Source organism: Ochotona curzoniae, unplaced genomic scaffold, assembly GCF_017591425.1.
Source record: "Ochotona curzoniae isolate NIBS_2020 unplaced genomic scaffold, NIBS_Ocur_1.0 contig_2210, whole genome shotgun sequence".
NCBI classification, from domain to species: Eukaryota; Metazoa; Chordata; class Mammalia; order Lagomorpha; family Ochotonidae; genus Ochotona; species Ochotona curzoniae.
The window spans coordinates 48,536,654-48,558,785 of record NW_024465369.1 but is presented as its reverse complement, the minus strand read 5'-3'; the positions used below and the strand labels follow the sequence as shown (position 1 = coordinate 48,558,785).

Below are 22,132 nucleotides of genomic sequence, written 5' to 3'. Positions count from 1 at the left end.
CTTCTCTTTGCTGGTAGCGTATGACCAGTGAGGCTGGGAGCATCCATCTGGGAGTGTCCATTTGTATGGGTAAAAAAGACAACTCTTGGGAATAACCTCTTAGAGAACTGGGAGGAATAAGGGTCATTCTTCTGTGATGTAAAGAAAACATTGAAATTCTCTCCAGTTACAAACATTAGCAGGAGCATGTGTGAGACTCCTGGGCTGAAATGACACTGAAGAGCCAAACAAGATGAAAAGCACAACTTAAAGAGTGCTGAAGGCAACTTGTGGGGAGAAACACATTTGGGGCATGCTTTTTTTTTTACTTTAAAATTTTTTTTCGCTTATTTTTTCTTGGGCATGCTATTTTTGAAGAGAGTTGTTGGTATTAATTTTTTAAGACATTATAGGACTAAGCCTGGGAAATGGCAAAATCCCAGAAGTCACTGGCTACGGTCTTGCTTCTGCTGCATCTCCTTCCTTAGCTTATTAGAGGGATGGGTTTGTTTTTCACAGATTATCAGGGGGGAAAAAAAAGCAACCAACCAACCAACCAACCCCAAACAGCAAATGAAGCTCTTGATGCAGGCCAACACTGATTTTTCTCATTTTCCTCCCAAGATGGATTTCATCTTGACTAGGTAGGCTTAAAAACCCAAGACCCTGCTGATACTGGATTCTTAACTGGAATACACATTTTTAGCCAAGATGACCTTTGATTTTTCTCGGCAACAAAAACATCTGAAAGTCTCCTCCCCTGGGGTATGGGAAATGTCCACAGAGCCCACGACTCTGCCTGGGGATTAGAGAGAGTATTTCAGAGGCCTTTGTTTCTGAAAACAGACAGCTGACATGGACATTCCTGGGATTCTTCAGTGGCAATTATAGCTAGCTTTGCATGAACATCCTCCTCTGTGAAAGCACAGATGATCATTCTTTTCATATGGAATATTCTCCTTAGAATAATCAATAGCTGCCACAATGAGCCTACAAATCATTTCGTTCATGGATTAATTCTTTTTAAGGCATGCATTAGAGGCATCTCCACGAAGTTTGATGGAGCTCAAATCTTAACATTTCCCAACATGCCCCCAGCCAGTACTGTCCCACGAAAATACTTCTAAAAAGCTACCACATACGTGAGGAAAACAAGAAGAAACTACACATGCATGTTACTTTAAGAGTTTTTTTTTTCTAAAAGAGCAAATATTAGTGCCTTGTTAGTACGCAGTTATTGTTGTTGGCCTATGCATGCTTAGATTTCCTGGGCACACTACTAACAATAGCATCACCAGGTGTATTAATTCTGGCTGCTAGGACATGCACCAGTATAAGTCACATTAATTGTGGTCATTCACCCCCTATTGCACTAGAGATAAGGACCGATTCTTGCAGAACTGCGGGGTGGAGTGATGGGATGTGTGCATCAGGTACCTTAGATCCAAGCCAGTAAGCCCAAATAACTGCAATAGCATGTTTATTCCTAGCCTCCTCCTTCAGCCGTCTCAGTTCCCTTCGCGCCTGTGGTGCATGTGAAAAGGAGTTACAGAAAAGTTTAAGGCAAGAAAGGTTACTGCCACTTCCCAATGGAGAGAGGAACAGAAAGGTACCAGTCACCACCAGATGCTGAATGCCAATGCCTGCGCCACCGCCCCACACCAAAACGCTGGAAAGCGCAAGAGGCAAACGCGTGCGCGGTAGCTTAAGCCAGTGAAACGCGGCGTGCCCCTGCATCCGAGGTGCTGGTTCTGCAGGACACTGCTCCCACCCCGCCACCTGCCCCCGGGCCTGGGCCTACCTGGGTCCCGTGCCAGTAGGCCGCGATGGTTGTGGCTGCTTCCCGACAGCGCCTCTGATGCTTCAGTTCCCGCAGGATTTTTCGAGCCTAAGGCACAGGATCAAGCAACAACAAAACATTTTTTAAAAACCACAGAATTCATAACGACCTTAAAAACAAGTCATTATGAAATAGGACAGCTGCCCCAAACTGACCATGCCAAGGCCGATATCGGCAAATGGCACATAGTACCCACTCCAGATTGGAATGCCAGCCACCTGCCATAATACTCAATGGGAGAAACTGACTACGGCAATGCACACTGGTGTGTGTTAGACAGAGGAATGATTCTCAGATCTTCAATGAGCCTGCAAAGTCTGTTGTACTCTCTTATCATTACTCTGCAATACAGCCACTGCCGTGCTGTGTATTTAAGTTTTTTTTTTTTTCTCCCGTGAAACCCACTGAAACAAAAATGATCTCACTGAAACCCAGTGACTTCTTTTCACGCAGACACCTGGTCCACTGGCAGTGGATGGGCCGGGAATCCTATTCTGGAGTGTCCATGCTGGTGTCAGAGCACCAGGCTCCGGCAAGGTCAGGGAGGACAGGGCAAGCTGCAGTTGCACACACCTGCTGCCTCAAGTTTTGTGGTTTCTTGTGGGATGACTACCAAGGCCTTGGGCTGTCCCAGGCCTGGACAAGGTCAGTGCTGCTGGCCTCCTGGCCCAGGATCTACCCTTAGAAGAGGGACCAGGCCTGGGTACTTTCCTGAAATACCCCCCCACTGGATCTTACCCTCTCTACAAACTCTCCCAACAGAAAACTAGTCAGTAAGCTTCTCCATAAAGAGCCAGCTAGCTGATACACAACTGTGTCTTTGCCACTTACCTCGGCCACTGCCACAATCAGACTCTCTGAACAGGTCACGTGACTGCTCCACATAAACTTTATCAGGAGCACTTAAGTCCCTACTTCCCTGAATTTTCAGATGAAATTTTACTGTGCTGCTTTTCTAACACGAGATTAGAAACCATTTCCAGCTTGCAGGTTGTACACCAAGAGGCAGCAGGCTAGATTTTGTCCACGGGCCATTGTTTGCTGATCTCGGGAACCTTATAACCCACAGAGAGCAGCCACACTCCATCAGCACTCAGACCTTGCCGCAGCTCCGATCTCTCATAGGTCTCAGGAAAGCCCACAAGTCACCGGGAAGCTGCAGAAGTCACGGGGCTAGAGCGGCCAAGACCAGGCAGGGATCACAGTGACAGATTGTCACCTGTCTGTAATCTGGACCACAGATTCTCTGCAGCAGGTGGTAAGAGGAGACTGACATCGGTGTCTTATTATTGCAAAAACTTCCTGTTTCAAGAACAAAGCTTTTAAAAAATACAAGTTGGCTACAGGAAGCCGCCAAGACACAGTACCGGGACCCCTGCTTGGCCCATGCTGTTTGTTTTCCCATCTGACTTGTTGACAGGGTCAGCAGGAGATGGAGGAGCCCTCTCCACAAAGGATGAGGTCTTTGGGCTCATCCTGCAGAAGAACCCAAAAGCCCCAAATATACACAACACATTCTTTTTGACTCACCTTCCAGCCCCGGATGTAAGACTGAACCACCAAGGCCGAGCTCTTTACCTGCTGGTATCTCTTTTGTTGCTGTGGGATAAAGTGAAAGTATTAGCAGTTGTGGTTGCACATGGCCAGCAGCAGGGAGGGTACTGGCTCCTGAGTGCCGAGTGACTCTTGACCATCCATTCTCCTTCTAGAAACCAGTATATAAAGAAACCAACATACCAAACTGCCCAAAAGTATGTCAGGCAATCCACATTACGCTTCGAGGAAGTTGAATTCAGTCACTTCTAACTATGGAGGACCCACCACTACTGTTTTCTGGGCCATGCTGATTTAACACAGATCTCTGCTCACCGCTCACACTCAGAAGGCACACAGACAGTGGACACACTCTGCTTTGCGCCAGTCCCAATTTCGGATGTCATTTCTCAACATGTCAGTTAAGAGGCCCATCTCTAACTGCCCCATTCTCTTTTAGGTTTGCTCTTTTCCATCAGTTCCAAGCTGGAAAATCAGCTAAAAATGGCAGGAAAAGGCCACTTTTTGAAAGGAGTTGTTACTATGCATCAAGCATCTGAATAGAACCACAGAGATCTAACCCTGAATCTAACTCCTCCATCTCTCCTCAAGGTGTAGTAACAGGAGAGTCAAGAAGGCTAAGGACACACAGTGCCCGAGACAGACAAAGGGCAGAGGTCTGCACGTCAGCCAGCCTGCGAGGCAGCATAAACTACATGAGGTGGCAAAGGTGGAAATCCCTAGAGGCACCGTGCTTTGGTTTAACACGCAGAGGGCCCCCTTTGTAAAAATATATTTTTTTTAATTTTGTTTTTTAATTTTTAAGATTTATTTTTATTGCAAAGTCAGATATACAGAGAGGAGAAGAGACAGAGAGGAAGATCTTCCGTCCGATGATTCACTCCCCAAGTGAGTGTAATGGCTTATGCTGTGCCAGTCTGAAGCCAGGAGCCAGGAACCTCCTCCAGGTCTCCCACATGGGTGCAGGATCCCAAGTCTTTGGGCCGTCCTCGACTGCTTTCCCAGGCCACAAGCAGGGAGCTAGATGGCAAGTGGAGCTGCCCGGCGCCCATATGGGTTCCTGGTGCGTTCAAGGTGAGGACTTCAGCCACTAGGCCACTGCACAGGGCCCTAGAGGCCCTTCTTAAGTCTCAGGCTGATGGCTTAAAGAGCACAGCCTGTTGTGACACTCTAGCTACAAAAGCAATCTTCTGTAGGATCAGAGTGGAAGACAGACCAAACCACGGAAATCAATGCTGAAAATCCACAGCACCTCCCAGGACAAAAGTCACGCCGTGAACTTCCTGCTTTGGTCTGTGAGGGGAGTGGGATGCCTTCCAGCAGGCCAACCTTGGCAGTGGAGAATGGCGGAAACAAAGTCCCAGGAACGTGAGCAGTGCGACAAAGGACCGCCCCGGGGAGAAGAGCCAGGAGGATCCAGGCACTGTCTGTTTTGTGAATGTCTCTCAAATTACTACATCTTAACTTGATAATTCACACCAAAGGAGTCACGAGATAACACAGAATACAGAATATTTTTACATCAGTAACTACAAAGAAACATTCAGAAATTCTTTTGGCTATCCTTCTGAGGGCAAATATGGAGTTTAATCACGGCCTTCAGTAACATGCCATGAAGTAAGCAAAGCATTCAAATTTTGACACAGATCTAATGCTAGAGCTAAATTAATAGGTTGGGCTATTCGCTGTTTCCATTCTGTAAATTACATTGCTCATGACTCCCAACACTGAGAACTCGGGGCACAGGTGACTATTCATCTCGTGATATGGAAGTTCTCTTTTGGGAGGGAGGGGCCAGATGGTGCGTGCTGCTTCTGGCTCTTCGCTCTGCCTGTTCCTTCTCACCATTTGGATCAAAGAACCTCTCCTAGAAGCTTTTGCCCTGGCTAGCCTATCAATAGCTATATCCCATGTCCCCTCATTATTCTTTTTAAAAATAGATTTGAAAAGCATATCTTCCATCTGCTAGTTTACTCCCCAAATGCCTCCAATAGCCCAGTTGGAGTCAGGAGACTTAAGATTCAATCTAAGACCGTCATATAGGAGATAAGAACTGAAAAAAAAAATTAAAAGGATTTCTTCACTTATTTGAAAGGCAGAATTACATATAGAAATTTATACAAATATATTCCATCCACTGACTCTGCCAGGGCTGGACCAAGCCACAGACAAAGCCAGGAGCTTCATTCGGGCCTGCCATGTGTGGCAAGCGCTCATGTACTTGGGCCAACTTCTGCTGCTTTTCCCAGGCACAAGAGCCAGGAAGTAGAGCAGCCAGGACATGAGCTAGCATGCATAAGGGATGCAGCGTTAGAGGCCTGATCGGCTATACCAGCAAGCTGGCCCTCACCCTTTTAGTTATTATTTTTAAAAGATTTATTTACTCATTTGAAAGGTAGAGCAGTAAAGACAGAGGGAGAAGGAAACACGGGGAAGGAGAAACAGAAAGAGAATTTTAATCACTGATTTAGTCTCCAAATGACCACAAAGATAAGGGCTGGATTGGGCCAGGCAAACGCCAGAAGCCAAATCTATTCATATCACCTGTGATAGGTGCTCATGCACTTGAACTTTCTTTCATTGCTTTTCTAAGCCACAAGCAGGGAGCTGGATATGAAGTGGAGCAGCCGAGATACTAACTAGAGTCCATTTGGGATGTCAGCATTGGCAGACAGAGGATTAGCCAGTTGAGCCATCGTGCTGGCCCACCATCCACTTATTAAACTTGAGTTTTTCTGAATGAATTAAAGTGATTAAGCAGGGCTCGTGGAAGACAGCTGTTTTTCCTGGCATTCCCTTTCTCAGAGAGCGAGCGAGCAGAGGACTCTGAATCTGTACAAAGAGTTGGTCAAGCAGCTCTATCGTTTGCACAGAGGAGAGAATCCACCACCTCCTAGCTGGCCACAGCAATCCTTTGCGCCACTATGGAATGCAGGTGTCGGAATCTGCCTTCACCTGGCTGGACGCGATCACGCATCAAGAGCTGCTTATGCAATTTTAACTAGAGTAATACATTTTAGAGGTATTCTCTTAGGGGCCAGCATTGTGGCACAGTGGGTTAAGTTGCAGTCTGTGACTCGAGCCCCATATGACTGCTCCAGTCCTGGCTGTTCCACTTCCCATCCAGCTCCCTGCTGATGGCCTGGGAAAGCAGTGGAAGATGACCCAAGTGCCTGGGCCTCTGCACCCATGGAAAAGACCTGGTGAAGATTCAGCTGCTGCTTCATATTGGCCTAGCCCTGGTCATAGTGGCCATTTGGAAAATAAGTCAGCAGATGGAAGATCTGTCTCTCTCTTTCTCTGTAACTGTGCCTTTCAAATTAATAATTAGGTCTTTAGAAGAAAAGATATTCTCTTTTAAGAGCGAGCAACTTTCAGTTTGCTCATTAGGTAGCTCTTATTAACCAAAACTTGTAAATAAAACATGACCATGTATTATGTGAGAATGGAGCAGCATAAATTATTTCCTGATTGCATATTGCTTAACAGCAAAATCTCTCAAGGCTAAAAAGATAAAGAATTCACTAAAGAATATTTCCATGCAAATTTAATTAATCTTCCAACTCACTTTATAGTCAAAAAAAAAAAAAAGTATAGGATGAAAAAGCATTTGGGGGCTCACTGCGATAGCTCAGTGGATAAATCCTTGCCTTGCAAATGCCGAGATCCCACATGGGCCCTGGTTCATGTCCTGGCTGCTCCACTTCCCATCCAGTTCTCTTCTTGTGGCCTGGGAAAGCAGTAGAGGACAGCCCAAAGTCTTGGGACCCTGCAACTGCATGGGAGACCTGGAAGAATCTCCTGGCTTCAGATCAGTTTAAGCTCTGGGTGTTGCGGCCACTTGGGGAGTGAACTAGCGAAGGAAAGATTTTTCTTTCTCTCCTTCTCTTTGTAAATCTGCCTTTCCAATTACAAAAGAAAGGCATTTGGAAAGTGTTCCTGTCACTAAAACTCATACTGGTTACAACACAACCCAAGTGCTAGCTAGTATCAGACAAGCTTGCAGTATCCTCTCAAACCTTCACATCCAACAAAATACCTACATTCAGGTGAGAAAGAATTTTTTTTAAAGTAAATCGTATTAATTAAGCCAACATTTTTGGTTACTGTATCTTCTCTCATGATCAAGTGGACTAGAAATTGAGGACTAAAGAAAATTCAATCCTTTAACCAAGACCAGAATTCTACTGAAATAGGACATTTGGGGGGGGGGGGGGTTTAAGGCCATTTTTAATGCTGCTCTAATGGAAAACAATCAATTATTTGGAAAATTAACCCAATAATTGAATGTCAGTTTAGCACTACATGTATCTTCCTAAGTGGCAGGCAATACAGCATAATGTTAAACTCTTGGATTCTAATCCAAACTCTGCCACTCACAGCTACGTGGGTCTGGGGTCCTTAAACCAACTGCCTTGGTTTTCTCATTTAAAAAAAAAAAAAAAAGATCTCATGAGGTTGTTGGGAGAATTGAACACTTGAAAACCAGACACACAGTAAGAACATGGTTAATGTTGGCAGCTTAACCAACCTTCAATAAGGTGACAATGTGTGAGCATCTTACCGCGTATCTCCTGTACCAGGCCGCAATCACGATCTGGCTTTTCTTCATGAGCAGGAAGTGGGTACGGCATTTCCAGCCCCGGTAAATCTTCTGAATGAGAGTGGCCAGGTCCTCAAGCCGTTGCTTCCTCAGGTCTTCTAATTTGAATAACTAATAGGAAAACAGAGATGGGCTTACCGAAAGTCCTCTGAAACCTTAGGTACAAAAGCAAAGGGATTCCCCAGAGGTCAAAAAAAAAATGACAAGATAACTGGGCTCAACCATACTGAAAAAAAAAAAAAATTAGTGAACTCTATACAATAGGGATGGCTGTTTCGACAACTGCAGGTGGCATATTTTGATTAATTCACAAGACTCACACCTTGTATTCTGGCGATCGGGAATTTATGACAACTCAGAGAAGGACTGAACTGAGCTACTGTTCACACCCTCCATGAGGATGAAGAGAGATAACAGCAGAGAACCCCTAGCCCCAAAGCTATGGGTTTCGTATTATGGGATTAGGGATGCGCAATCTGTTCAATCCTAAACCAGTATTCCACAATGTAAAAATTCTGCGATTGCAAGCACTTCTGGTTCTCAGCATTCCGGAGAGTTCTCAACCAGTAATGGAAAGCAGGCACTGGCAAACTCTCCCAGATCATCTGAACACTTTGCAAACTCTCTGAATTTATAAATCACCAAGTAAACTGCTATACCAACAATGCTGCCTCGCCATGGAGAAAGTGGCTCTGTTGGAGTCCTAGGAGGCGGGACTTGTAAAGTGTTCCTTTTTAAATTAAAAACAATTTACAACTAAGCATCTTCATGTTTCTAAAAGTTATAGTTTCTTAATTATTATAAAACTCATTACAAACAGGCTGAATTTACCTCCAGTTGTTAAGAATTATGGAGGTTTCACGGACTCAGGGTAGTTGCTAATTCCTTCAATGTATACAATTAATCAGATCAAATACTTGGACATAGCATATAAAGTCCCAGTCCTTGCGCTGTCCTGTATTTGTTTATTGTTGCAGACACTAAAATCCATCCCTTTAGGATCTGCCTCGATGGTTCTAACCCAGATTCCACGTGTAAAGGTTCTGGTGACTTACTGTTCTTGGGTTTCGGATGAATATCTTCGATCGACCAAAGGAATATTCCTCCACTGGAATCTCCAACTCATTAAACAGAACCTCCACACCAGACCTATAAAAAGTAAAAATGAGAACGGTGAGTTTTCTGAGCAACAAAAAATTAGTTTCCTCTTCTTTCCTATCACGATATCAGGTGCTCCGTAGTGCAAGCATTAACAGCTGCACTCCCAGGTGTCACTGCTCTTTCAGCACTCATCCTCCATTAGATTCTCAAGATTGAATTCCACAAATTAAGTCAAATCCAATAAAGGCAAAAAAGGAAATGTGACTTCAAGACTATGTATTAGAGAATGTGATATCAAACTCAGTCAATTTGTTGATAGCCTTAGCAGAGGCAATCCTTACAGAAGTGCTCTTACAATAGCATACCAACCAGACCTGGAGTGGGCCCGTGCATTGTGGCACACACATAAGAAACTCAGTTCTGTTTCAAAGCCACTCAGTTGATTCTGGAGAACATTTGACACCTTTCCGCAGCCCCTCAGAGCGTGGGTAGGATCTGGGTGAGGGTGCTAAGAGCCTAGCCAATGGGATGCTACAGGAATGCAGCCTGTAGGTGTCGGCAGCAACGCCTGGGCTGGATTCTGACCTCTCCCTCTTGGTCCCACATTCAGTTTTCCAAACGACACTTTGCTCCACCACCCATGGACATGGTATCAAGCAGGGAATAAATATATACTTCATGGCATTGCTTATATTTATCACATTACCCTATACATTCAGCAACGAGAACTGAACAGTACCTAGATCCTAAATTCCTCAGGTGTTCAATTAAGCATTGGAGGCCGCATAGCATGTGTATAGTTTCCTCATCTTAGTATTAGGCTGGGTGAAGGTCTAAAATGTGTGAAAGGTCAGATCCACTAAGAAGGTACTGGCAGCACCAGGTGAATGAAAGGAACATTGCCAAGTTCTTGTGTGGGCCTGTGATTCAGGTGTGCTGGCCTGCCAGGACTGCCCAGAAGACAGAAAAGGACACCTGCCCGTCTCGTCACTGCACAGGCAAGGTGGGCAGCTGGCTGGCAGCCGTCCCATGAGCAGATTCTCTGCAGGATGGGCTTGCAGCATGCAGCATTCTGTCAGGGACTGGATGGCTTCCGCACTAGTCGATGTAGACCAGTTAAAACCCCTTTGGCCTACATCTAAGCCAGTTTATTAGCAGTGCCACTGACGCCAAGAATCCTGTCAGGCCTCGTCTATTTCTCAGTTGGTGTAAACTTCAGCAAAGAGTAGGGACCTTCACCCCTAACTCACCAATTCTCTCTAGAGGTCAATTTCCCTAGTAAAAATCAGAAAGGCTGGAGGTAGCAATCTGAGATGCTTCCAACACTGCCTTTCCATGATCCTGCACAAAAACACGCACAAATTTCAAATCACCTTTTTCAAAAGAGTTACTGATGAAGAAGTCCCAAGTGTAGGCTTAGTAAGTCCTGCTTTGATTTTAAAGAAAATGGCACACAGTGGTATTCTAGGAGGTGGGTCTAAAGCAGAGGTACACCTGCCTTTTCATGGGGCTCTGCTTTGCCTGACAGCATGAAAGAAAATGCATGTTATCTGTATAAGGATTCACCACATTGACTCTTCAACGAACTTACCTTGCTGGGCCCTTCCAGTGAGGCCAGGTCTGTTTACAAAGCATTTTGTACCTTTCCAGGCAAGGCTCGTAGGCCTGCCTGAAGGCATAGCCGGCCCTCCGCACTCGGACGTTCTCCAGGAGACCCAGGTACCTGATCTGGTGACATACCAGCCCCTCACTGAAGATGTGTGCCGCCTTCTTATCATTCGGTTTGATACACCTACAAGAGTCCAAAGGTTTTGGGTTTTACACTTAATTCTTAGGACATAACTCTCATGTTTTATTAAGTATTTCTGAACAATATATAATTGTTTCCTAGCGAAATAATGATTTATTATTCTTGGAAAAACCTATCTTTTGAAAATGAGGCACACAGAGCAATTTTGCAAAGAAGAAACTGCTAGTACATGCAGTATCACACAGGTGGGCCACTGACATTTTGTCCAGTGGAAAACTATCCAGAAATAGCACATTTTGCTTAATTCCACATATGTGGTGGTTCTTCAAAAAGTTTGTGGAAAAAATGGGATTAAAAGAAAAAAATTTTGAAACAGTTTTTTTTCCAAGAATTTTTTGCAGACTTTTAAAAAAGATTTATCCATTCACTTATTTTTTAAAAAGATTTACTTTATTGGAGTCAGATATACAGAGAGGAGGAGAGACAGAGAAGATCTTCCATCCAATGATTCACTCCCCAAGCAGCTGCAACGGCCGGAGCTGAGCCAACCTGAAACCAGGAGCCAGGCCACAAGCAGGGAGCTGGATGGGAAGCAGGGCTGTCGGGATTAAAACCGGTGCCCGTATGGGATGCTGATGCCAACTGCTGGGCTACCACTCCGGGTACCCCCAAAATTTATTCATTTATTTAAAAGGCAGAGTTACAGAGATATGGAGGGAGAGACAGAACAAGATCTTCCACCTGTTGGGTCACTCTCCAAATGGCTACAGTCACTGTGGCTGGGTCAGGCCAAAGCCAGGGGCTTAGAACTTCTACTCCCACATGAGTGCAGGCGCCACCAATGTCCATATGGGATGTCATCACTGCAGGTGGTAGGTTTGCCTGTTAGGCCACGGTGCTAGTCCTCATGGACTTCTCAAGTTCAAGCAAAACTAATTCATGGTGAAAAGCCAGTATTGCTTTAACCTTGGGAGAGGCAGTGGAGGGACCTGGCATGGACGGGGACAGAGAGAGACCCCTCTGGGATGAAGGCAGCATTTCTTATGTTCTGAATGAGATAACACTAGTACAAACATAATGGAAAAGGTCAAGATTCACACACTTTATGAATGTATGTATATACTTCATCTCAACTTTTTTTAAAATTTTATATCTGTTCTTTTTCTTGGCTGCTTAGGAAATAACACATTTCCCAACCCTCTTTGGAAGCAGATGTAGTTGTGGGACCCATTCTGGCTCTAGAAATGAGAACAGAAGTAGCTTGGGGCTGTGTCTTTAAAGAAGGGAGCTATTCACCTCTTGACCTTCTCAAACTTACTGCTGGCTGCCTGTGTTGACAAGCTAAACAGCTGTTTTCATGATACAAATGCGAAAAACACTGAAAGAGGCAGAGTGCCCTGAGCCCAGGAGACTTTACACTCAGAACGAGTTATGTCAGACATGCCTTCAGTTTTAAGGCATCAGTAGTTTCAAGTCATACAGCAGAAATATCTATGTACTAACAAATACAAATGTTAGACATCCATGATTATGCTACAACTATTAAATAAATTACACACACACATACAATGTGGACAGTTAAGTCTCATCAGGTTTGGTGTTTAGAAATGCTTTTCAAGATAATGTTCACTCTTTGTATCTATAAGAACAGACAAGTAGATCAATGAAACATCTTGTTAAGTTCAACCCTAGACTCCTACACATGCATTATCAACAAAGGCACCGTGACAACTGAACGTAAACAGAAAGATGGTTTTCTTTCCAAATACGTTTCCAGAACAACAGGGTATCTGTATGGGGAAAAGAAGTAGACCTAAATACAAAGTTTGAAACTACCAAGATTCTAGAAGAAAGCATATGCTAATATAATTATAACCTTGGGATTTATTAAGGTTTCTTTGATAAAATATAAAAACCACTAAAAAAATAATCTTCTGCAGCGATGGAAATGCTTCACTCCTTGTCCTTGTACATTGTCAGCACAATGTACCTAATGGCCACAAAACAAGTGAACTCTTCCCCTTAGATGTGTGCACATCCCTTTATGTAAATGACACCTCAATAAAAATACAGCTGAAAGCAAAGACATATACAGCAGATCACAGAAGTGTCTTGGTGACTTTTCTGCAACCAGGAGCCAACCTGACTGCAATCAAACAATAGGATTTTGCTTGTTTATATTCCTACTGATGCCAACATCAGGAAAATAAGGCAAACAAAAAAATGTTTCCACTCCCTTTGCTTCACAACTGAATTTTCACAGTGTAGACAGGTATTTAGCCATGTGGGTGTGTCACAGGAAATCTGACCCACAGACAAATGCCCTCTTACCAAATTCACCCAGGTCACAGATGGCAAATGCTAATCCGAGTTGGTCTTTACTGAACCTTGGAAGGCTTATATTGAACATGTCCCAGAAGCAGGGGAAAGAGAGAAAAGAGGCTTCATAAAGAGATCTTCCTACTGCCTTGGAACATTTCAGGCTGTTTCCACAATCGTCTTTCCATACCTACAACTCTCACAGGAGGGAAAGAGGTGTGCATATCTATTCCCTAACAACTCCAAGCAAAGCTCTACCGAATGCTGTGTTGTTCTACTCTAAATTCATTTAACAAGAATCCAAAAGGAAACCAGCAAATGTTGTCTGTAAAACTGACCAGAAAAAAATACACCCTGCAGTTTCACAATTTGTGACTAACAGAGCAAACAGAGAAAGCAGAGGGCCCCTAGGAGCTAGACAGCCAGCTTTGTGAGCTGTTGTCACCACCCCTTACCACCAGAACACTTCTTATTTTCCTAACTTTTTTGCTTCATTATGAGGAAAAACAAAACAGTGGAGTGTTTCTTAGGCCAACTCCAATGGTGCAGCATTTGACATATAAGTTCAAAACAGCTTGACCACGCCAAGACTTCAGCCAACAGGACAAAGAATGTTCCTTAAGGGCACCGTCCCATATGCCCTGTCAGAAGAGTGTGATGTACTCCAAGTACCTGATATAGTTGGGGTTCTTGGTCTGCAGGTTTTTCATCAGAGTGGCCACCGATGCCTTGAACTGTGAGCCTGCTGTGGGAGGCCTCTTCAAGTTGATTTTGGCGGGATTCCCTTCCGGGAACAAAGACTTGATGAGGGTGTGACCAGCTTTCCACATGGCTTGGGACAAGTCTCGATAGAGAAGGTCATTGTTTTTGTCAACAAACCCTTCTACCTGGTAAAGCACCTAGGAAGAGCAGAGAGGACTCAGTGACTGGCATACTGCATAAAGCAACAGTAAATGCCTGCTACCTCGCAGGCCCCGGTACGTTAGCCACACACTAGCACCAATGCTCCTGAGTTTAAATTCCAGCTGTCCACATCACAGGTTGAAATAAACTCTATTATCCTTCAGGATTTGCAAGAATAAACTCCCCAAATGTTATCATAACATTTTCAAGGGTTTTTAGATTCTTCTGGTGTTTTTTGAGTATCCTTTCAGATCTTGTACTTTTTCAGCTTACATGCGCCAATTCTATTCCGTTTAAAAGCAGGTAGGAAAGTAAAGCTGAGATAACAATAACATTTTCAGACATCTTAAAGCAGCAGATAAATTGATCTGAAACATATCTTCTAATAATACAGGCTAATGAAAAAATGAAGCAGCATCAATCTCTAATATTTTCAAGTTAATAGCAATTCAAATACCATTAAGAGTTATTTTCTTTTGAACTTTGCGATCTTATTAGAAATGAGATATTCATTCCAACAAGTAATCTTTTAGGATTCTAAAAATCAATATGCTGTTAAAATTGTTTTCAATATAATCTTTAGCTATTTTAACCTAAAATTAATTCTCCTCGATATTAAACTAATGAGTTTTCTGGTTGGAGTTTCTACTCATTTTGAAATTTCAGTGTACAAATTCTTCTCTTTGCTGACTTACTCCCCGAATGCCCGCAACAGCCGGACCTGGGCCAGGCTGAAGCCAGCAGCCCCACACTAAATGTGGGTCTTCCATATGGGTGCAGGGAACCATCACATGTTGTTCTTTGCGTGTGTGTGTGTGTGTGAGAGAGAGAGAGAGAGAGCGCGAGTGAGAGAGTGAGCGAGCACGAAGCTGGACTAGGAAACAGAACGAGGGCTAGAAATCACGTATGCTAGTACAGGATGTGGACATCCCAATGTGACACCTGGACAGCTGTGCCAAGTGTCTGCCCTATAAAACTGGTCTTCAAAAATGCACTTGAACTCTAAGTTTCATTAGCATTGTTTCAGTTGTCTTTGTTAAAAAGACTTTGTTCCACACAAACCAGATTCTATTTCTACTGGCTATTTGCTGACTCAGTGACCTCAACGGCTGGATTTATTCCCACAAGAGCTCACAAGAGACTGGAGTCTCTGGCTCCGTGGCAGTATCCTTGCAGGACCAGGAGCACGCCCGTACCTTGCCAGCATAATGCTGGATTCTGAAGCAGCTGTGGGGCAGGGTTGTGTCGTTGAGGAAGCGCGAGCACTTGCTCATCCGGCTCTCGAAGTGCTGATGGGTGGCGCAGACTTGGTTCAGCTTCTCCAGGAAGGTGTCATCCGTGACAGTGCCAGGCCGCAGGCACTCTTCATCCAGCATGGCCAGGATTCCATTTGTGTTCTGGGAGAAAGGAAATTAAAACCAAAGTTTCCTTCCTTCCTCGCTCTATTGTTTTAATAATCACTCCTAATTCCACCACCAAACACTATCAACTTTGTCACTAGAAAAGTCTGCTCTGTTACAAGGAAGAGGGGAGAATCAAAACGGTTAACAAAAGCCATGGCAATGGGCACCCCCACCCCCACCCCAGAGTGTCCCAGGTGTGTGGGGGCGGGAGTGTATCCGTAGCAGCTCACTCCCCGCCCCCCTCCAGGACCCTGGAGTTGCTTTCTCAGCCACCACCTTAGCTGGCTGAGCAATGACATTTTTACTGTTAGGAGACCTCAAGCTAAACCTCCAAGATTCAAGAACGAATCTCAAATTCAGAAACGAATGTGACAATACCATCTCTGTCACATGTCACGTAGCACAAAGCAGAAACTCCAAGGGCACAATCTGACACAATGCTAAAGAAATTGGTTTCATATGTTCCTGAATTGACCATGTGCTCAAGATAATAAAGTTTATATTCTAAGGAAACAGAATATTGTGATTTGGAATGCTGCTTTTTAACAGTCATTTCAATCAGGCTGTTTTCAGGAATATCTGTTTAGAATAAACTTCTTCCATATAAAAGGTCTAAGTGAATGTTAAACATGAGTGGAAATTTATTTGCTGTGTATTCAGACCCTGTGATTGTATTTATCTCAAGAGCAGTCAGCCCTAAATGGAATCAGAAATGAATCAAGAATCTTCTACTCTGATAAATAAAGGCTGTGTTCCCTGGATTGCCCCTACAGACCCATAAGTCTTAATTCCAAAAACAATCCACTCCAGGAACCCTCACCCCACCCACTTCCACCAAGGCCAAGGCCCCAGTTCCTCTCCCCTTCTCATGGGGCTGTGACATCCTCTGACCAGCTTTTATTCATTCCACACAAAACCCAGGGGAAGTGCAGGCTCTCGGGAATCGAGCGTGTTGCTAACATCCACAGAATAAACAGGATTGTTTAATGGTGCTGGAAGGAAGCATATCCTCCACGTACACAGCCTCCTGTGTGAGCAGGAGCTTCTTCCATCATATAGGCAAGGGGATTTTTGGCTGAGATGATCTAATCGAATTCCATGCACCCCCATTGTTCTCCCCCCTCCCGCTCCTGTCTTAAAGGGAAACAATTAGGAGTACTGTGACGTTTCCGACTGAGATTTTTTCCCAGGAAACCCACCCATTTTCTAGGTTTTGGATTAGAGTAGTGAATCGCTTATGTGGAGTCTGTGTTCCCACTCTAACACTGCTCAGATTTTTCAAAACAAGCTCTATTTTTTAATGGAAAAGAGGTGATGCTTTAGAACATCACTTTTTAATTTTTATTTTATGAAACAATTGCATAGGCTCTGGGATTTCCCTTACCCTCTCCCCTGCACTCATTTCCACCAGATTGTAACAACACAAGCCTTCCTAAGCAGTCACTCTGCTATCTGTTACAATACCACTTTCAACATTTAATTTAAAAAAGATGTAGCTTTCCAGGATATCTTGATGACTGAGTGGAAAATTGGCAACAGAATAACCTGTTGTTTAGATAGGCCCTATGCAATGGGGTGCTCAGTCACCTGTGGTTATCCTGGCAACATCCTCCAGGTACCCGCTGAGCTGTTTCTGGGGTGCTGCAGATTTGTTTTGCAGGTTACCCCTAAAGCTGCCGAACCTTTTAATATGTTTGTTTTTATTGGAAAGGCGGACACACAGAGAGGACAAGACACAAAGATTTTCCATCTGCTGGTTCACTTCCCAAGTGGTTGTCGCAATGACCAGAGCTGAACTAATAATCTGAAGCCACAAGCCAGGAGCTTCCTCTGTGTCTCCCACATGGGTGCAGAGTCCCGAGGCTTTGGGCCATCCTCCACTACTTTCCCAGGCCACAAGCAGGGAGCTGGATGGGAAGTGGAGCAGCTGGGACATGAACTGGCACCCATATGGGATCCTGGCACATGCAAGCAAGGATTCAGCCACTACATGATTGCACTGGGCCCTTACCTCTTTATTTTAACTTGAGCTGTATGTTAAGTCACTAAGATTTAGAAATGCAGTGGATTCTCTGATGGAGTGGGGGAAGGTGGATGGAGGCATGGAATGTAAAGGTTGCTCTGAGCCTACTCTGATCAATACTGCCAGTGCAGGAACCACACACTGGATCTGGGCTCCGAGCACACGAGGAAGGCTTGGAAGGGCCTAGGGCGAAAGGTCATGGAGGGCCACGGAAAGCTCAGTGGTGCAGCCGCACGGTTAACGTGAGGTGTCCTGATTAAGGATGTCCTGCTATCCACCCGTTTAAGACTAGATATGGGGCCCAGGGCAGTAGCCTAGTGACTAAAGTCTTCGCCTTACATGTGGTATAAACCTTGGGACCTTGCCAGGAGGAAGTTCTTGGCTCTGGGCTTTGAATCGGCTCAGCTCCAATGGTTACAGCGACTTGTGGAGTGAACCACTCGACAGAATACCCTTCTCTCTGCAAATGTGACTTTCCAATAATAAAAACCTTAAAAAAACCGCTGATACTAATGCTAACACTGAAAGCCAGGAGATGATTTTAAAGCAGTGAACTACATCACGGAACTACAATTAGTGAACTACATGGAAAACGTCTCTAGCAACACTGCACCTGAGTACTCACATTTTCTATAAGGTCACAAATGATCGCATTATTGAAGTAGTCGATGTGAGTCCATTCTATGTCCTAAGAAACAAAATACAACAAAATGAAATTCCATATGACGATGACATAACATGATCACCCACGACACCTTGCAGTACATCATATCCTATCTCACTTGCTCCTTAGATTTCTTTGCTTTATAAAAACTCATGCTGCACATGGCATCTTCGAATGCCCCAACTTTCCTCTGGGCAGTGCTCTACCACCAACACAATCTGACTGAAGAGAGTTCCCTTGACCTCGTGAGGCCTCCCATTCCACTCTCTCATCAGTGGCAATTTCCCATGCACTGCGCTGGCCCTGTGCCAAATATTTACTCAACAGGCCCTTGGGTCAATATTACTTTGTGTGTATTTACTATGTTTATAAGGAAGTAAGGCAGAACTTGATCCCAGGAATTCAAGGTCTAGATCTTTTTCTGTTCACTTGTAATCACAAAGAAAAAAAAATTAATTTTAGAGTCAATCCGTATTGTGAGATAATTATGGTTTTGAAAAAATACACACACACACGCCAAGCCAAATTATTTTCAACATTAAGGAAAGACACGGAAACCAATGCACTGGCTCTAATGCTAATCCCAAAGCTAAATGTGCCTGCACTGTCTGCCTGTGTAAACACTGAATCCTCTTCTAAGGGGAAAAAATGTCATTCATACAGCAAGTCAGAGATATTCCTATATATTCTTAGACGTGTTTTATACAGTTTATACACACTGTCTAAAGTCGCAAAAACAGTTTGAGCCTTCTCTTCATGATAAGTAGACAGGAAGAGAAAGTGTCCTGCTTTCAGGCTATTTATGCTACCCAAAGGTGCCAGGAAAATAGAAGAAACATTTCCAAAACACCACAATCCTTTTTAAAATAAGGATGAAGTATTTGTGACTTAGCTCTAGAGTAAATGGGTTGTCTTACTGACTGCACTGGGTGTTAACGATCACATTAGGAAACCCTACAATGGGACACCCGAAAAGGACTCCGGGCCCTTCAAGGCTTCAAAAGGCACTAAAAGAGCCTGAAGGAAACAAGTAGGTTCACCACTAAAACACTGAAGCAAATCAGTGAAAAGTAAATGAAAATGCAAAAACAAAATATTTCCTCCATTTCCTGAAGCGAATAATTGCACACTTGGAAAGACAGGCTATTAAAAAACTAAAGCAAAAAGTGTGCATATGAATAATAGTTGAAGAACTCAATTAGTACATCTATTTTGAAATGATATTTAATAAGATAATCCATCTCTGGCACATCATGTAATTTCTGCTATGTAAGCTCTCAAAAACTGTTACATATTTTCATGATGAATTTTGAAAAAAAAAAATCATTTCTCAGACTGAGCAAAATCTAAAAATATTTTAAAATTTATTTACAGGAATACTGACTTTTTTGGGAATGCAGTTCTCTAAGTTTTGGCAAGTACTTAGCGATGTCACCCCCATCATCATTAGCCCCCCAAACTCCCTGGGCAATCAGTCTGTGGTCATGTCCTGCCATGACTTCCAACCCCTGACAACCACTGACCCTCCAGCTTTCTGGTCATGTCTGTGTAGCTTGGCCTTTTCTAGAATGACACATAGATGAAGCTGTATGGTATGTGACCTTGTGATTCTAATTTCTTTCACTGAGCAGAATTCAGAGTCATTTCTACTACACCTTGTATCAGCCACCTATTGCTTTTCCACAGCTGTGTAACAGTCCACTGTGTGGATGTACCACAATTATTTTCTCAAGCCTTACACACTATTACTTGCCAGAATTACACTGAAAACTGATGAGCCCAGAGGCAGTCACCTCATGTTTACTGAGCATCCTTATTTGACCAGCACTTACCTGGGAACCAGTAGCAAAGTGCCTAGAAATCCCAGTTGGCTTGGCCATCACAACAAAATAGTAAACGGTACAATATGTCTAAACTCTCGTATGTTTGACCCCATAGTCATGTGTAGGCAATCATTTTAATTCACAATTTATAGAAAGGAATATACTTCTGGCAGGCATTTCAACATTACCTCCCGGATGTACTCCTCCTGCTCTTCTTTAAGAGTAAGTTCAATGAAGATTTGTTGCAGCTTCTCATTACAATAATTAATAATGAACTGCTCAAAGCTGTTGTCCTGCATGGAGAAAATGAAAATAGCCTCAAAAAAATTATCTCCAGCTTTCCATAACAAGGACACTCAAATAGCTCAAACCATGAAAGACACACACACTACACTATATTTCAGAAACAATTGTGGCCCAGCACACAGCTGCGGGGATACAACACTGCCTCCCGTAGGCACCAAGGAACAGTTCATGAGGAAGCAAAGGCAGCGTGTACATAAACCACACAGTACTTGAAGGATGGAGGAGCTTTAGCTGACAGGGAAACATCCCATGTGTTCCAAAAAAAACAAACACAAAAACAAACCTGCCACTGAAAGATCCCTGTCAGCAGACTGTCAGTCTTCCACTGTCAAGTGAAACTCAGATTTAAGAGCGTGCCCCTGTCCAGCCTGTGGTCCCCTCTGCGAGGCAGAGCCTCCTTCTGACCCTTACACCCCAGGATGTTTTCCATTTCATGCTATTAGAGTGGATGCTGTGCCTCTCTGGACACACACTGATCAGGTTCCTTCTCAACTGGCCCATCACACCATGTACTGCTGAGGTCCAGGGCTGGCTCTACGCTCCTGCTCTGTATCCTCACGCCTGGCACGGCACCTCACATCCAGCAGGCACTCGGAACATACGGATGGGTGTCAAGGAAGGTTGGTTTTTATCAAGAGTTTGAACACACGAAAAACATCTCCCTAGCTCTCTTCTCAGTAGGCCTACATCCTTTATCATTCCTTGAGTTCTGGCAGTGTCTCCCTTCCCATGAAGGATCGTTGGTTCTGCAGTGTTGGATGAAGCTCTGTGCCTGAAGCCTGGGTGAACCAGCTGCAGAACTGATGCAGCTGAAGAGCAGACAAGATCTGTCTGTGGAATGAAGCATGCCACCAAGAAACACACTCTCCAAGAGACAGCTGATACTAAAATGGTCCTTTTGCGTGTTATTCTGCTCCAAGATATGGTAGCAGTAATTGCAGTAGTCGTAGATACAGGAAGGCACTCAGGGCACACCTGACTCTTGCATGAAGGGGCTGATCCTCTTGGGAAAAGCAAGCATAGCCCACAAGGCGTGGTGCACCCACGCTTCCTATTCTGAGTACATGCAGAGCAACAGGCCTTCACATCTCTCCATCAGCAGTCAAGGCAGACAGGTCAGAGCACTGGGAAAGCTAATCAAGTGACAGTCAACTCTGGTCCTCCCTAAGCAATTCTTAGGAAGCTGCACGTGGGCACGCCCTTCCTGGAAGTTGGTGAAGATTTCTGATCACCAGTCATGACCCGATCGGAGGACACTGTGCACTCTGAGCCCTGTGTGACACATGTGATGGACTGTCGGACAGATCCTGTGACTGCTAAATTTAGTTAGGGATGAAAGTTGTTTGTTCTTCCTTAAAGGGCAAACATTTATTTTTGGTACTTTCAACAAACACCATCTTCCCCAGTGCTCATTTTCACACAAATGCTCAAAAATCTTGTGCTGTTACTCTCAAAGCTAACAGTTTTTATTAAAAACTACATATAGTAGGGTACAGATGCCTTACCACTACTGTAACTGGTTTTTATGCAGGAGAATCTTTAGCTTTCTTGGTTTGCTAAAAATGTGTCCTTACATAATACCATTACCACAAATGAAAAATTCAGAAAATTAAAATTGTCATGGTTTACAGAAGATCTTCAATTTGTCTTAGAAAACAAACGTACAAAGCAAATTCTTTTATTTGGTCAGATTGTGCCCAGGAAGTCACTTCTACACAATTACATCCAGTCTTCCAAAGGCATTTAACGAGGAGACAGAAGCGGAAGACAACTAGTGTCTTTAGACATACTATGTGACTATTAACAGTTAACAGCCCACTTCTAAGCCAGGACTAGGAAATACACACAAGCAGATTAGAAACTG

The 22,132-nt window shown here is 43.9% G+C and overlaps 1 protein-coding gene across 4 annotated transcripts in view; it reads right to left on the bottom strand.

Annotated features, from left to right (window-relative positions):
• The window catches only part of MYO1B (myosin IB), a 137,398-nt gene that overhangs the window by 17,312 nt on the left and 97,954 nt on the right, over positions 1 to 22,132 (bottom strand). For 2 of the 4 annotated variants that reach the window (XM_040971896.1, XM_040971898.1), the window contains exons 13-22: positions 20,151 to 20,255; positions 18,101 to 18,163; positions 15,246 to 15,446; positions 13,819 to 14,045; positions 10,669 to 10,869; positions 9,032 to 9,125; positions 7,938 to 8,087; positions 3,350 to 3,418; positions 1,781 to 1,867; positions 1,417 to 1,503 (exon numbers count right to left, since the gene is read on the bottom strand). In XM_040971896.1, the coding sequence (XP_040827830.1) occupies positions 1,417 to 1,503; positions 1,781 to 1,867; positions 3,350 to 3,418; positions 7,938 to 8,087; positions 9,032 to 9,125; positions 10,669 to 10,869; positions 13,819 to 14,045; positions 15,246 to 15,446; positions 18,101 to 18,163; positions 20,151 to 20,255 (1,284 nt within the window). The remainder of the gene's footprint in view (positions 1 to 1,416; positions 1,504 to 1,780; positions 1,868 to 3,349; positions 3,419 to 7,937; positions 8,088 to 9,031; positions 9,126 to 10,668; positions 10,870 to 13,818; positions 14,046 to 15,245; positions 15,447 to 18,100; positions 18,164 to 20,150; positions 20,256 to 22,132) is intronic. The other 2 variants (XM_040971897.1, XM_040971899.1) reach the window with 1 other exon arrangement.